This window comes from Sinocyclocheilus anshuiensis, unplaced genomic scaffold (assembly GCF_001515605.1).
Source record: "Sinocyclocheilus anshuiensis isolate Anshui unplaced genomic scaffold, SAMN03320099.WGS_v1.1 scaffold1170, whole genome shotgun sequence".
Lineage (NCBI taxonomy): Eukaryota > Metazoa > Chordata > Actinopteri > Cypriniformes > Cyprinidae > Sinocyclocheilus > Sinocyclocheilus anshuiensis.
Window position 1 is genome coordinate 3,102,370 of NW_015538055.1, and position 16,603 is coordinate 3,118,972.

General features: G+C 36.4%; 1 protein-coding gene across 3 annotated transcripts in view; it reads right to left on the reverse strand.

Annotated features, from left to right (window-relative positions):
* Positions 1 to 16,603, reverse strand: part of LOC107683297 (gamma-aminobutyric acid type B receptor subunit 1-like) — a 64,809-nt gene that overhangs the window by 35,928 nt on the left and 12,278 nt on the right. For all 3 annotated transcript variants that reach the window (XM_016479361.1, XM_016479368.1, XM_016479354.1), the window contains one exon: positions 9,038 to 9,198. In XM_016479361.1, coding sequence (XP_016334847.1) covers positions 9,038 to 9,198 — 161 coding nt within the window. The remainder of the gene's footprint in view (positions 1 to 9,037; positions 9,199 to 16,603) is intronic.

Below are 16,603 nucleotides of genomic sequence, written 5' to 3' on the forward strand. Positions count from 1 at the left end.
TGGGTTGCGTACGTATGTGTGGGGCAGAGCTATCAAAATTGGGGCGAGACCCTTTTGGGGTAGGGGCGTGTCTACCACCTTTGAAAAAAGTTAACTGAAGCTTGCAGGATGTAAAAGCTTCACCTGAGCATGTCATTATCAATAAAGTATCAACGGAATCAGCACAGAAACACAGTATCTCATGGCCCAGGAAAAAAAAAAACTGCAATGAAGCTGTAACCAAAGACCTCTCGTGCTACAGTTCAATGTGACAAATACAACAGGAAGTGATTCACAAATGAACTGCAGCAGTTTAGTGGCCTCTCCTGGATCACACTGAAGAAAAGAGAAAAAGAACATCAAGACGGTCAAAATTAGTCTACCACCAAAAAGTTAACTGAAGCTTGCAGGATGTAAAAGCTTCACCTGAGCATGTCATAATCAATAAAGTATCAACGGAATCAGCACAGAAACACAGTATCTCATGGCCCAGGAAAAAAAAAAAAACTGCAATGAAGCTGTAACCAAAGACCTCTCGTGCTACAGTTCAATGTGACAAATACAACAGGATGTGATTCACAAATGAGGGGGTGACTGCTCGCACGCCACAGATGCAGTCACACTAAAATGGTGCCCTTGGTAACGATCAGCAGAAACACTTAATTAGGAGAGACATGCATGCTTTTATTTTTGTTAAAGTGAAGTGACATGTGGCCAAGTATGGTTACCCGTACTAGGAAATAGTGCTCTGAATTTAACACATCCTAAGTGCACACACACAGCAGTGAACACACACACACCGTGAACACACACCCGGAGCAGTGGGCTTTTGGTGATTTCAAATGTCAACATTGGCTACCAGAAATCGCTTACCCCACCTTTAAAGAACTAGGACTGTTTCAGTTCACAAGTTTTAGAATTTGAATTGATTTGGCTATGCCTCACAGGAAACTACTGTATCTATTCTCTATCTATTCTGTGAAAATAAAGTGCACTTAACTGTATTGAATGTGCACTTGTAGTGAACTTCAACTCTTAAAAGTATAATTAACTGTACTTGCAGATAATATAATATTAATTAAATAAAAGGCCACTGACATGTACTTGAGAGTTTATTATTACTATGTTTCTTAACTCACTTAAGTTTGCATTGATGGTAGGCATGTACTTCCATATTAATATATATTTTTTCATACTATGGTCTGTAGAAAGTCAATGTCTACAGTCAACTGTTTGGTTACCAACATTCTCCAAAATATCTTCTTTTGTGTCCAACAGAAGAAAGAAACCCTTTGGAACAAGTGGCAGGTCAGCGAATGATGACAGAATCTTCATTTTTGGGTGAACTATCCCTTTATAGTACATTTTAAATTGTTATGCTATAATAATCTTTGTTGTACTTTAAAGAAGTACACTTATTTTGATGTAAAGTACTGTATAACATGTAAAGTACTGTAATTTAAACTGTGGAGTGTTATTCGATATTATAGTTAATATACGGATGGGCTAAAACTTCAGACTTAAAGGTGGGGTAAGCAATTTTTCAAAAACGCTTTAAACTGATTGGGGCCGACTAGCAAAACAAACTTGTAGCCAATCAGCAGTAAGGGGCGTGTCTACTCACGATGTGGAGGAGAGAGCGTTCAGTGCACAGGATGGACATTAGCGAGCCGAGCGACAGAAAGATAGAGATGGCGGATAAAAAAAACATAAGAGGAAAACGTCTGTGGGACAAAAGAAGGCTTAAGGCAAGAAGTAGGACCCGTGTAAATATCGGATCAGCTTTCCAGCGCTAGAGAGAACTCAAGGAGCAGAAGGCCTGCGATTGGACACCGAGGTTGCTTTGTTTCTTCTCGATAGGCGAGTAACACCGTGTCGACAAAGCGACCGTTGAAAATCATTTGAAATTTGTGTCAATACGTCATGAATAGAACGCAGCAGCAGTTTTCTGTCAGGGATTTGTCATGTCGTGCCGCGCCGCATCCAGTGTAGACCATAGATATGTATATATATATCTATGGTGTAGACAGCATCACTCATTAAAAGAAGGTTCTATAGTATTTTGTTGCGCCGCACCACTCGCGTCCGGTGTAGACACGGTGTAACATTGGTTTTGCTTTGTTTCACAGAAGTAATCGTTGCCTGGGTTGCGTACATATGTGTGGGGCGGAGCTATCAAAATAGGGGCGAGACCCTTTTGGGGTAGGGGCATGTTTGTTTTGGTGATTTCAAATGTCAACATTGGCTACCAGAAATCGCTTACCCCACCTTTAAAGAACTAGGACTGTTTCAGTTCACAAGTTTTAGAATTTGAATTGATTTGGCTATGCCTCACAGGAAACTACTGTATCTATTCTCTATCTATTCTGTGAAAATAAAGTGCACTTAACTGTATTGAATGTGCACTTGTAGTGAACTTCAACTCTTAAAAGTATAATTAACTGTACTTGCAGATAATATAATATTAATTAAATAAAAGGCCACTGACATGTACTTGAGAGTTTATTATTACTATGTTTCTTAACTCACTTAAGTTTGCATTGATGGTAGGCATGTACTTCCATATTAATATATATTTTTTCATACTATGGTCTGTAGAAAGTCAATGTCTACAGTCAACTGTTTGGTTACCAACATTCTCCAAAATATCTTCTTTTGTGTCCAACAGAAGAAAGAAACCCTTTGGAACAAGTGGCAGGTCAGCGAATGATGACAGAATCTTCATTTTTGGGTGAACTATCCCTTTATAGTACATTTTAAATTGTTATGCTATAATAATCTTTGTTGTACTTTAAAGAAGTACACTTATTTTGATGTAAAGTACTGTATAACATGTAAAGTACTGTAATTTAAACTGTGGAGTGTTATTCGATATTATAGTTAATATATTTTAAATGTACTAAACTGCAACGTCATCACTACAAATGTGCAATTACAAATATATTTATATATGACATACAAGTTCCAATGGAAATTACATTTATATATATTTTAATTTATTATAAATGCTTGTTAGTACATTCTGCAATAAACTTTAACTATTTAAAATATAACAGAATTAAGAAATTACATATAAAGTACTTAAGCGTACTTAAATGTACTTAAGTCCAACTTAAGTGGGTCAAAAGAAGTTACACTAATTGTATCTAATATGAATTAAAACTATACTTTTTTATTTAATTGCAATTACCCTGGAATTTAATGCCTGAAAACATTACATTCAGTTATATATGTACTTCATGACATTCTAATTTATTGAGATGCACCTGTATTATTAAATATATTTCTTTGTAAAGTATATTATTTGCATATTAAGTACTCCGCTAAAGTGTATCGAAATTTTTTATACAATCAAACAAGGCATTGTCAAGCCATTTCAAATTGACAGACTTTGCTATTCTAGATAAAAACTACAGTTGATAATTACATATGAAATTCCAATTCATTTTAATTCTACTTCCATAGATTTAAATTCGAATTGCAATTCTGCATCCTGTTTTTTTTTTTTCAGTTCAAATTTAATGTGGCCTGATTCCATTCCTTATTTCCCACAAATAATTTCCACTACTTATACTTATCTGATAAAGTCTTTTGACTTTTGAGTCATAGAAGGATATTTGAAGAATACAACAAGCACAGTGCGTCAAATAAAGACACTGTCACATACAGCTCAAGCTGCTAGCCAGATCTGTAGCTTCGACATTGTTTACTATACAGATTCAAATGCTAAATGTCTCATCCCAATGAAAATCAAATGAGAATCAAAACACGTCTTCCCATGACTCAGACCATGAATGAGTCTTTATCTGCTGTTCTACCTCACATTAACTTGTAAGTGTTGGTTTGTTATTTCTAAGCTGCGATTCTGCATCCCTGAACCCCGATGAGAATTAATAAAGCATGCAATGGGTATGAAAATCCTTCTCGTTACAATCTGGATACAACAGATGTCAATTAAAACAGGGAAAGCACAAGTGTCTCATCAGGGCATCGCTCTCTCTCTCTCTACCTTGGTCTCGCTCTATCACGGTTAATAATTGATCAAAGTTTGCAGGCTGAGCTTTGATATAACCATGGCAACCATCTGGAGAGGGATAGTGCATCTGTGCAAGGGGGTTCCTGTAAATATCTGCTCTAAAACACACACACACACAAGATGGACCACAACTTCTGGCATCAACGCCTATAACCGTATCTTTGAGATTTCCATTTTTGACCACTATCATAGCATGAACCGAAAGTCAGATGTGTTTTTATTCATTTTTATTATGAAATGTGCAATTTTGTATCATTCTACATAGATGTACATGCTAATGCTGTATTATTTAGTTTACCATAAATGCTTGTCAGTACATTCAGCAATACACTTTAACCATATTTCAAAGACAATAGAATTATGGGTTGCACTTTATTTTACAGTATGTGTACTTGCAGTGTACTTACCTAAGAAAGTACTGGTAATGTAAGGTAACTACATGGGGTAGGGTTAGGTTCGGGGTTAGTACCTATAGTTATTACCTAGTTATAGTAATTACTTTAATAAGTACATAGTATGAGGAACAGGATTGTAAAATAAAGTGCTATCGAATTAGGATGTTAACCATAAATGCTTGTCAGTACATTCAGCAATACACTTTAACCATATTTCAAATACAGTAGAATTATGAAATTACACATAAAATTGCACTTAAGTCCTATATAAGTTAGTCAAAAGACGTTCAGCTAATTGAATTTAATATAAATTTTATTAAAAAAAAATTATATATTACAATATATATTTTAAATATATTTTAATATATAATAATAATAATTCTACTTCCTTAGATTCAAAAATCAAATTTCAATTCTGTATCCTGCTTCTTTTCTCAGTTCAAATTTAATGTGGTCTGATCCCATTCCTTCTTTGTTGCTAATAATTTCCATTATGTATCTGACTGATAAAATAAAACTTACAGGTCTTTTGATTAGTGACAACAGTAATTATTACCGGTATATTTTAATGCTCTTCTCATATTTTAAACAAGCTAAATATTAAATTTGTTGTGTAATTCCATGCTGTTTGTATATACAGTAAATGATGCCTCAAATCATACGGCTTATCAAATAGAGCTTTGATATTACCATTTTTGCCTGGCAGATGATAAAATGTGGGGGGTGGAAAATCCCATAGGCTTACACTAAAGAAAGAACCTGAGCCATATTTAGAATATCACAGAAACTTAGCGGTGGGTTATTTTGACCCTAGCAACCAGTCACAACACCCTAGCGACCACCAAATACCGCAGCATCATGTCAGCAAGATTTGCATGGACAAGCAGCCCTCGCATTTTCTTCATAAAAAGTAAAAATCTATTTAGTCTTGGTTTACTATAAAACAAATGTCCAAAGTAGGGACGCACGATATATCAGCCACCATATCGGTATCGGCCGATAAATGCTCATTTTTTCTGTTATCGGTATTGGCCCGATAAGAAAATTTGGCCGATATCTTAAAGCCGATAAATAATGCATTATTTCCTTCATTATCGGTATCGGCCAAAATTTTCATATCGGTGCATCCCTAGTCCAAAGTGTCATTTTAAATTTGACATCATAAAGGAAGGAAAAAATGAAAATCCTTAGAAGATCTGTGTTCGGCTGTCAGAGCAAGGCAGGGGTTATAATAACACTCATTTATGAAATAAATATTTATCAAATGTCAAATGAAATTGGAATTTTGAGGTAACTTACATGTTTCTATGCAAACATTGCTCTGCGTGATAATTGGCTATTTGAGAAAGATTAAAAGAATGCCCCAAACATGCCTGAGATTCTTTGAACAATAATTAAATGCAAAACCCACATCAAATTTGATTTTCTCCCTTTGTAATTATATTTCTGACACCCGAAAGCTCAAAATATCTGTCGGCTTAAATGTCAACGAGTCTGAGCACTTCACACCTGCTCTTCCATCTCCACGGCATACTAACACATGACATTTATACAATGTCACACTTGGCCCTTCTGATATTGCATTCTTCTACTTGTGCACCTGCAATAAGCCTTAGATTTTTATTAAGATTAATGCTAAATTAAAAGAGACTTGAGACATGGGTGGAATGGCGACATTTCTAGAAAGCAGTTAATGACAACTGGAATTGTAAATAGCATTTTCATTAAATCATGAATTAAGGTGAATTAAATCAAGATTATTGCAGTTCTGTTAATATTACTCGCTTTTGTATGATAAATTGCTTGTGCTTTTTGTCATTTGAAAGTCACTTTGGATGGAAGTATCAGGTAAATGATTAAACGTACCCTGATAACCAAACTTGGCTATTATTCTGAAGTATGTAAAAAGGAAAAGAACAATTAAACCCTTTCATCCTATTTTTTTTTTTTTACATAAAACATACTACAATCATTCAAAAATTAAAGTTTCATAAAATTTCAGTTTCATTTTTTTTTTTTCCAACTGTCAAATTTTACCCCATATTTGACCCCAAAATATTTTATATTTACAAAGGCCCTTTATAGGTAATTTTCTCTTTATTAAATCTCTTTAACTCAATCAATATAATTTTTTTTTTACATAACGCATTTTGGGATCACATCTCATTAGGAGATTAAAAGATATATAGAATAAGAAATTTATCTAATTATGGCATGAAATACACTAAAATATTTCAGCAATTATATTCAGTAACTTACTTTGTACGCTCTTTGCATAATTAAGTATTCATGTGCTAATATGATCTCTAATCCAAATGCATTGGCAAATTGTCATGCAAGACTAAAAACAACACAAATGCATTTTGTGTAAAGAAAATACATTTAATACAATAAATAATGTGTAATTAAAAAGGTATTTATTATTTAATTATTAATTGTCATTTTTAAAAGGGCTCTATCTTTCAAATTTGAACCCATATTTCAATAAACAGTTATGGACTTTCAAATTTGACCCAACAATAAAGGCCCTTTAGATGTAGTTTTCTCTTTTCCACACAAATTGTATAACTCAATAAATATTATTTTTTTTAACATAACACATTTTGGGATCAGAAGAAATATCCCTAATACACCCATTGTATCCTAAATATTAGTACCTAAGATTTATAAATGCTTTTCAATGTGGGTCAAATTCAACTCAAGAATCACAGGTGCAGATGCAGTTTCTTAAGCCAACAGGAGGTTTAACGAACTAACTGGGTCTACAATGATTATCTTCACACATTACAGATTATCGTTACCATTCAACAACACTCAATCGTGAGTGGTCAGACAGGTGCTGCAGATACACAGGAGTCTGCAGAAGGACCTCCTTATCCTTACAGGATCTACAGGGATGCAAGTTTGTTTGAACTGTGGTTTCACTGGTGGCTGTTGCCATGCCAACCCTCTTCTCCCTGATTCTTCCTCTATATTGAGTGCGATTGCAATGCAGAGTGCGGTTCACCAATCAGAACCATGATACAACTCATCTCTGTCCACTTAAAGCACTCTTTAACGGTTTCCTCACCTACAGGAGCTCAGCATCGTCACACCACACTGGGAAACTAAACTGCCCCGCTTTGAACTTCTGAAAGTGCGTATTCATTGGCAGTAAGAGAGATCTCACATATTTGCACACATTTACTATCATACGTTTTAGATATCAAACCAGCACTGACATATGTGAGGATATAAATGGTTTAATGGTTTGACAGCACTGTTATTTGTGGCTGCTGACAGAACTGAAACTCAGGACAATCACCTTTCCACAAAAGGCAGAAAAATTCTCTCTCCACTTATGCATATTACACACACAAAAAAAATCCTTTTTAAAAATAAATAAACAAAATACACTGAGGAATCCACTTTGGAGGTGATCTTGGAAAACTCTGCAATGCTAAAGGAAAGCATAAGCATTTATGGTGCATGAGTATTTTTAGGAAGCCAAATTACTTTATGCAGCTGAAGCCTCACAGGCTGTTGATAACAGCCAAGTGCAGTGAGTTGTGAAATATTAATGTACCAACAACTGCAATGTCAACTTGACACCAACTCCTGAATCTCAAGATACAATCACTGCCACAACAGTGAAGCACCTGCAAAACGCTGATAATTTCTACCATCTTAAATTAACATCTGGTTGTTTCAGTCCTTGAACGTGAAATACTTGAATAAATTAACAGAAGGTAAAGAGGGCAATGACATTTCTTCTTTCTTAGCAAAAGCCCCTAAAAAGTATAACATTCATTCCTACATGGTTGAAAAACACTATTGCTGATGGCGTAATGCAATTAAACTAGTTAAGATGACAGTGGGATTAGGAGACTAAACGCATACAGAATAAGGAATTTATCTGCAGTAGCAATGCCATGATACACATTAGAACATTTCATCAAGTATTCAGTAACTTACTTTGTATGCTATTGCATAATTAAGTTTGCATATGTGCTAATATCATGCAAAATTAAAAACACTACAAAAGCATGTGCTGGCAGGGTTATTAACTACAACTGAAAATAAAACCATAAAAATATCTTTGAAATAAACGCTAACTTAAATTTAATATATATATTTTTTCAACTAGTCGCCAAGGAAACATTTCTCATTTTAATTAAGTTTAACTTGAAGTACCAAAATAATTCAAAATAAAACTTAACTAAAAATGAAAACTATATAGACATAAAAAAAACTAAAACAACTACATATGACAAAACACAACAAAATTACTAAAACTTTAACTAAAATGAAAATGAAAACCGTAAATGTAAAAAAATTCAAACTGTTTCAAAATAATAAAAACTATAATAATACCTAAATTATACTAAAATAACGCTGGTGCTGGGCCAGTTTGTTTTTGCTTTAATTTTTGATTCATTTTGCACATTTGTGGGAGCTGTTCTGATCATTTCACACTGAGAAACTTAATCACTGATGCAGATGAAGTATTATGTCAACTGCAATTTTGAACGCAATTATATGATTAAATGCTGAGCAAAACAACAAGTACTTAATATTTATATTATTTCAATATATATAAACCTTAATGTATTAGGGGCACTGTAAATGTAAAATGTTAAGTGCTTACCATACTGTCGTAATGAATGAGCTCCAGCTCGTAGTCCGGCAGAATGTCGGTCCGGTTGTTCACGAGATCTAAAGCCATCTGGGCTGCGGGGAGACACGCTTGACCACCGGGCCATCCTCCACTCATGGGAAACAGAGCTCCGATGTACAGTTTCTTCTTACCTGCAACCGCACACGGCCAGGAGAGAAAGATAAGCAGTGCGTAAAGGAGAGCCAAGCTTCGCCAAACTCTCCCCAAGGTCCTGACCCTCTCCGTGGATGCCATCAATATCCAATTCAATATTTATACGTTTTTAGCTTAAATTGTGCGGATGTGTCCGAAGCTGAAAGTGTCCGCACGTGCGATAAATCCAGTTTAAAGTAACAGAACCGTGCACGGAACGCGTAAAAACAGCAGTGCTGAACACTTTAAGCGCAATATGAAATTACAGACGGATGCTCGTTGGGATTTATATGTTAGAATACAGCAGTTACAATTTCATATCTGATGTAAGTCTGCCATTGCTACGAGCTCTTAGCGTCGTAACAGTTATTGCGTTACGACATCTGATCTTGCGCGCTTTCTTGGAACTTATTTAGTCCTGAGAGCGTTTAGAATAGGTCAGAATCTTCTGTTTAAACTTTTACAATTTGCAGAGCCTTCAGAATCTTTTAGAGTCTTCCGAACCTTTTGGAATCTGATAGAATCTTTTGTTATGAATCTTTTAGAATCTTAGCAAATACTTTTTAGAATCTTCCATCTTTACAATCTTTGAAATACACATCGAAATCTTCAGAATATTTTATAATCTTTAGAATCTTCAGAATGTTTTATAATCTTTAGAATCTTCAGAATGTTTTATAATCTTTAGAATCTTCAGAATGTTTTAGAATCTCAGAATCTTTAGAATCTTCTGTTTATTTAGAGTCTTTAGAATCTTTAAGATTCTTTGGAATCTTTTCGAATCTTCTCAGCAGTTTGACTCAAGACACCAAATCACTAATGTCCTGTCACAGAGAGCGCTTCAACAGAACCCAACTGTCCAAACATGTAAAAGCACAAATCTACAGAAATCAAGCTTTGAATGATGGGTAAAAACAAATGCGCCATCGGCAATTATTGTCTCTTTCTCTTTCCCTTTCACAGTCACAGACGGTGTGTTTGTAGTGCAGCTATGCTCGTGCTTCACGACAGGACAGAAAAACAGGTGGCGTTGCGCGACATTGTCGGTCAGAACGCGCTTCGCTGATCCTCTGGCGTTGCTTTATTTACGGCGCCGCTCACGAAACGTGATTAAGTTTTAAGCTGTCGAGCATATTATTCCTTCATCTGATCAGAATATTGGAAAATAACAATTGTGCTGCGGCATAGTCCTTTAATCCGCCGGGAGGAGAGGGGGAGAGATTGACCACCATACGCCGTACACTGAGATCCGCACTCGGGGCAGACAGCAGAAAACTGATCTGCTGACAGACGAACAGTAGTACTGTTGTATAGCTGGATGGGGGCGGGGTTAAAGTAAACTCTCTTCTGAATCAGAATCATTTTCACTGAATCAGAATCATTTTCAGAAGTCACGCAGTTGATTAACGCATGATAGAGCTAAACTCAGATAGAAAAATAAACGTAATATGCACAAGGATTATCTATAAGGTGATAAATAGAGGTGATAAAGGTGATTAATCTCTCTCTCTCTCTCTCTATATATATATATATATACAGTGGGTACGGAAAGTATTCAGACCCCCTTAAATTTTTCACTCTTTGTTATATTGCAGTGTATATATCTGTCAGTCTGTCCAGCAATCAATAGCTGAGGCTATTAGGCTTTAGAATACTATTGGAAAACATACAAAAAAAAATCTAAACCCTCTGACAATCAAGTCTCTACAAGCCTTATACAGTGGATATAGAAAAGAATCACCGCCCTTTAAAATAATCACATTTTGTTGCTCTGCTGCCTGAAATGAAGACACAGTTTTTGTTTTATCCAGCTATTTACTCAGTGCAACTTATAACATCCAAGTGAAAGATATAACACCAATACTTAAAAAAAACAAAAAAAACAGAACCACCGAGTTGCAAAAAAGGATCACCCCCTTGTGTTGGGATTTGTCTCTACTAACTTCACACATCTAGACTTTGCAATATTTGCCCACTCTTCTTTGCAGAACTGCTTAAGTTTAGTTAAATTTGATAGTGACCGTATGTGGACTGCAGTCTTCAAGTCATTCCACAGATTTTCAATGGGGTTTAAGTCTGGGCTCTGACTAGGCCATGCAAGGACATTCACCTTTTTCTCCTTCAAACACTGTGTGCTCAGTTTTGTCGTGTGCTTTGGGTCATTGTCATGTTGGAAGGTAAACCTCCATTGACAACTTTCTGGCAGAGGGCAGCAGATTTTCCTCAAGAATTTGACGGTATTTTGCCCCATCCATTTTTCCTTCTATCCTGACAAGTGCTCCAGTCCCTGCTGCAGAGAAACACCCCATAACAGGATATCACCACCTCTATGCTTTACTGTAGGAATGCTGATATTTGGATGGTAAGCTGTATTGGATTTCCGCCAGACATCGTTTGGTGTTGATGTCAAATAATCCAATTTTAGTCTCATCTGCTCTTTCTTGAGGAGTAGCTTTTTTCTTGCAGCCATCCCATACAAGCCACATTTGAGGAGAATGTGTTGTCACATGCACACAATGAGTTCACAAATCATTTTTCCAAATAATTGATTCTGTTGGAGGGTTTTTTCTGACATGTTGGTGTTATATCTTTCACTTGGATGTTATAAGTTGCACTGAGTAAATACAGCTGGATAAAAACAAAAACTGTGTCCATCTTCATTTCAGCTGCAAAGCAACAAAATGTGATTATTTTAAAGAGCAGGTCATATGGTACATGTTTAAAAATAAAGGTGCTTCAAAAGGTTCTTTAAGCGATGCCATTGAAGAACCATTTTTGGTTCCACATAGAACCATTCAGTCAAAGGTTCTTTAAAGAACCATCTCTTTCTTACCCTTTTTGTAATCTGAAGAACCGTCTTTCACCACAAAGAACCTTTTGTGAAACAGAAAGGTTATTCAGATGTTAAAGGTTCTTTACGGAACCATTTAGACAAAAAGGTTCTTCTATGGAATCGTGAAGCACATTTATTTTTATGAGTGTATTTTAAAGTGTCCTAATATTGTGTTGGAGTCCACTACAAGAAGTTTAAATGCATCTAAGATCAGAAAACATTGTCATTTTCTCAGAATATACATTTAATATTAGAATCATTTTTCAATTATTTCGAAACGATTAGTTCAAAGCAGTTCTGGGCTTTTAAGTGCCCCTATTATGCCATTTTTAAGGTTGCTTATATTGTTTTATGAGTCTCCTAAAACAGGTTTACATGCATGCAAGGTCAAAAACGTGTTAGTTTTCTCAAAAAATAGATTTAATTTTACCTCATTTCTAAATTATTCGTAAACGACTCATGCGAAGCAGTTCAAAGAATCAGTCTCTCTAAACCCCTCCTTTCCGTGAGCCCTCACTGCTGTGATTGGTCAGATGGCGCAGTCCTTTGTGATTGGTCCAGAGCCGTAGAGAGATTGGCTCTGGATTGGTCTACAGCGTACAGCACGTGTCAGTAACGAAACGCCCATTGTCATGACGGAATTATAGCCCTTCAATAGACTTGTCAATACATAGGAAAGATGGTATCAATTGTACCTTACCAATTCGAGTCGAAGTCTGATGATGAAACGGTTGAACTGGCTGACAGGCAAGAGACTGATTCGCAAGCACGACTGGAGCAGGACTTTTCTCAGTGGTAAGTGTCAAGTGTTAACAAGCTTGTGGTAATTATAAGATGTGATAAAACAAATTTACTCTCACAGCGTAGGATATAGGGTGTTCTTGACATGATGTTAACCACACAGAAATTTTACTGTTTGTGGGCGGGCAAGTTGGCGACGTAGAACGTGGGCAGACATCATGCAAATGTGTTACTTCGTGACGTAGAGCCGTAACAGAATAAAGGCCCGTTCACACCAAGCACGATAACTATAAAGATAACGATAAAGTTCTAAAAATCGTTCTCAATATTAAAGAATAGCAGAGTCCACACAACAACTATAACGATAAAGGCACAGAGAAATTATATCCTTGGCATCACTTCCAGAATGATTTTTTTCCAGCTGATGAATGATACAAACATTGACAGCCAATCAGAATCCATCCTGCTATAACGAGCTCGAGAATTTAAAGCGGCAGATGTACGTGTGCTTGGAATAAACAGACCATATAGTTCGCTGGTGTGGACGCTAATATCCTTATCTTTATAGTTATCTTTATAGCTATTGTTCTTGGTGTGAACGGGGCTTAAGATTCGAATCCCTGACGACTCGTTTAGGCGATTGCAAGCCGACTCTTTTTTTTTTTGTTTGATAGACAGTAACTTTATTTATTGTGCACTGTCGGCTTCACAACTTTGCAGATAGTTTATGTTCACATACAACTACATGACACACTGCATGAAAGGTAATATTCGAAAAGGCATAATAGGGGCACTTTAAAGTCCGCGTGAACCGGAAGCTGCTGCAGACAATAGGCTTGTTCGAGATGCATCGATCGGCTCATGCCATCAAAGTACTGCGAGAGCGCTTCAAAAAAAGTTTAAAGAGTCGCCTGAGTTAAGGCTAGATGGCATACAGCAAAAACTACTGGGGATGCGCACATCAATATATCATAATTTTTCTCAAACTGTACAACAATAATTACTATTTTTACATTATTATAAGGGGTAGGTTTAGGGTTGGGGTAGGTGTAGACGTTAATAAAACACAATCTAATAGGTAGAAAATTCAATTTATTGTTAGCTTCCGGTTTTTGCTGTATCCCTTCTAGCCACAACCAGTCATCTGCTCTATTATGGCTCTCGCGGTACTTTGATGTCATACACCGATCGTTCTGCGCCTTTTATTTTAGTCAAAGCCACTAGAAGGCACGCCTGCAACCATTAGCCGAAAAAGCGTAACGGCTAAAGCTAACGCTTCCAGTCTGGCAGTACGTGGGAAAGGAGACCAGAGGCCGTTTTTTTAAATGATGTCAATGGAGAAGAGGCTTCACTACGCTGAACAAACAGCTTTTTAGAGGAAATAACTTATCATTTAATGAATCGACAGCTTATCTGCTAATCTTCAACATGTTTTACACTAAACAATACTTTTGGATTGAACTATTTTTAGTTTACCACGAAAAAAATGCCGTTTTATAAGAGAAGTCACTGACTTTTTGCGACAGGTGGGATTCAGCTTACGGCACTTCTCATTCATTCCTATGGGAACCGTAAACGGCGATTGAGTGTCGCACAACTCTGACTAAATTTCAATAACGTCAAGGCTGTAATGTAATTGGTTATTAAGGGACATGTGATCCAAGTTAGCAGTTATGCTTTCTCCAATAGTAAGTAATACAGACCCTCTCATCTCCCTATAGTAAGATAATCTCTGTTTTAGTATCGTGACTATTTCCAGCTGAAACGGAATATTGATGAGAGGGCGGGGTTTTATTTTTGCGCTCCTCCTCTCAACTCTCGCTTGCTGCAAACTAACGGTTGGAGAGGCGTGGTTAAGCATATTCTGCCCAAGCCGTCAAACTGATGTCATCAGAGCAGGAATGCCATTCCAGAGGAAGAAAATGTTCAGATTTCGATTAAAGATTACCAAGACAAACTATTTTTTTCAGTGGATTAACTTGCACGGGTACATCGTTCACCTCAAGACTACCAATGGGCACTAACAAAATTAATTTTGTACATTTTTATTTCGTGCGGACGTTAAGGTCTGTAATCCCCTCCCTTCCGTAAGCCTACTCTACTCTGATTGGTCAGCTGGCCAAGTCTGTTGTGATTGGTCTTTCTGTATACAATGCGTGTCGGAAACGAAACGCCCATTACCATAATTCATTTTTTACTCCGGAGGGTTACTTGTAAACAAAAAAAAGAAGCTATAAGCTTACAAAAATGGCATCGATATTACCTTATCAATTCGAGCCCGAGTCCGAGGATGATACCGATGCAGTCACTCAACCGGAAACTCCATCGCAAGAACGACTTGATCGCAAGCACGACTTGATCAGGACGTTTCTCAGTGGTAAGTTTAAACTTTATATGTGGTACTTTATATTTGAAAACAAAACAAACTTGCTTTCGCCACGCAGAACACAGCATCTTCTCGACCTGATGTAAACATTAGTGATGGCCGATTTTGAAACACTGCTTCATGACGCTTCGAAACCTTTGCGAATCAATTGTTTCGAAACAGTGGTTCGGAGCACATATAAAAATGCCAAAGTCACGTGATTTCAGTAAACGAGGCTTCGTTACGTCATAACGGTTTCGAAACATTTCAAAATTTCAATAGTTCGCCTTAGGGGGGGCGATCTCTGTGAAACCGTGAATCATGCGAGTTCACGGAAATGGCCCCGCAGCGGCGAACCACTGCATCAGTGTCTATGGTTATACGATCTTGGATCAGTTTGATCAATTTGTAGACATTTTTAATGAGACATTTGTGTAATTAAAAGGATGAGTAGTAGTTAATAGTCTCTTACTGGCCTGTTTAGACAAGCTCTCCATAAAACAAACAAAACAAGCCCTTGCAAATTAATAATAATTATTTTAAAGACGCATAGGCCTATTATACAGACACTTCATTTTTAATAGTATTTTATTATTTTGATTGCCTTTAATATATTATACTTTCAAGAAAGCGTATTCATTGGGTTTGTAAAAGCTGTTTTTATGCATGTTTTGGTCTGAGTTTTTGTTGCATTTACACAGTTTTGACCAGCAGGCGTCACCAGCGTGTGGTGTTTCGAGCACTTCGAAACAGTGAAACATTTTGCGAAGCAATTGGTTCAGTTGAGTCGAAGCTTCGAAATGGTTAGTTTCTCCCATCACTAGTAAACACACTAACTTGCGGAAGTGTTTGTGGGCAGGTCAGTGTGTTCGTATTTCGTGGGCAGGCGGGGATTATGTAAATGTGTTAGCTTGTGACGTATATAGGTAACAGGCAGAAGATTCGAAAATATGACAACTCCTTAAGGCAGTTCAGAATCTACTCTTTCTTTTGAGAGACAATGTCTATTTATCATGCACTTTTTTGATTAACAACTTTGCAGACTGTTTACATTGAAGGATACGTTACAAACTGCAAAAAATATATTTTTCAAAAACCCATATGACCTGCTCTTTAAGGGGGGGGGGTGATTCTTTTCTATATCCACTGTATGTATGTATGTATGTATTTGTATATATATATATATATATATATATATATACATACATACTGTATTTATGTATGTGTGTGTGTGTGTGTGTATTACCATTAACATTTTTGGTTTCCAAAAATAGGTTTGGCCAGTTGGCCCTGGTACCAAAAAGAAACAAGTTTTCATGGCCTGTATCATTTTTCCTACTTAATAACAGTGAGCATATTTTGTAGCTTTTTGTGTAGCCAATAGTTCAGCCACAATTTGGCTTTCAAAAATAAACATACTCTGAGAAATATTTGCTTGTCTAAAAAGTGCTAAACAACTCTAATA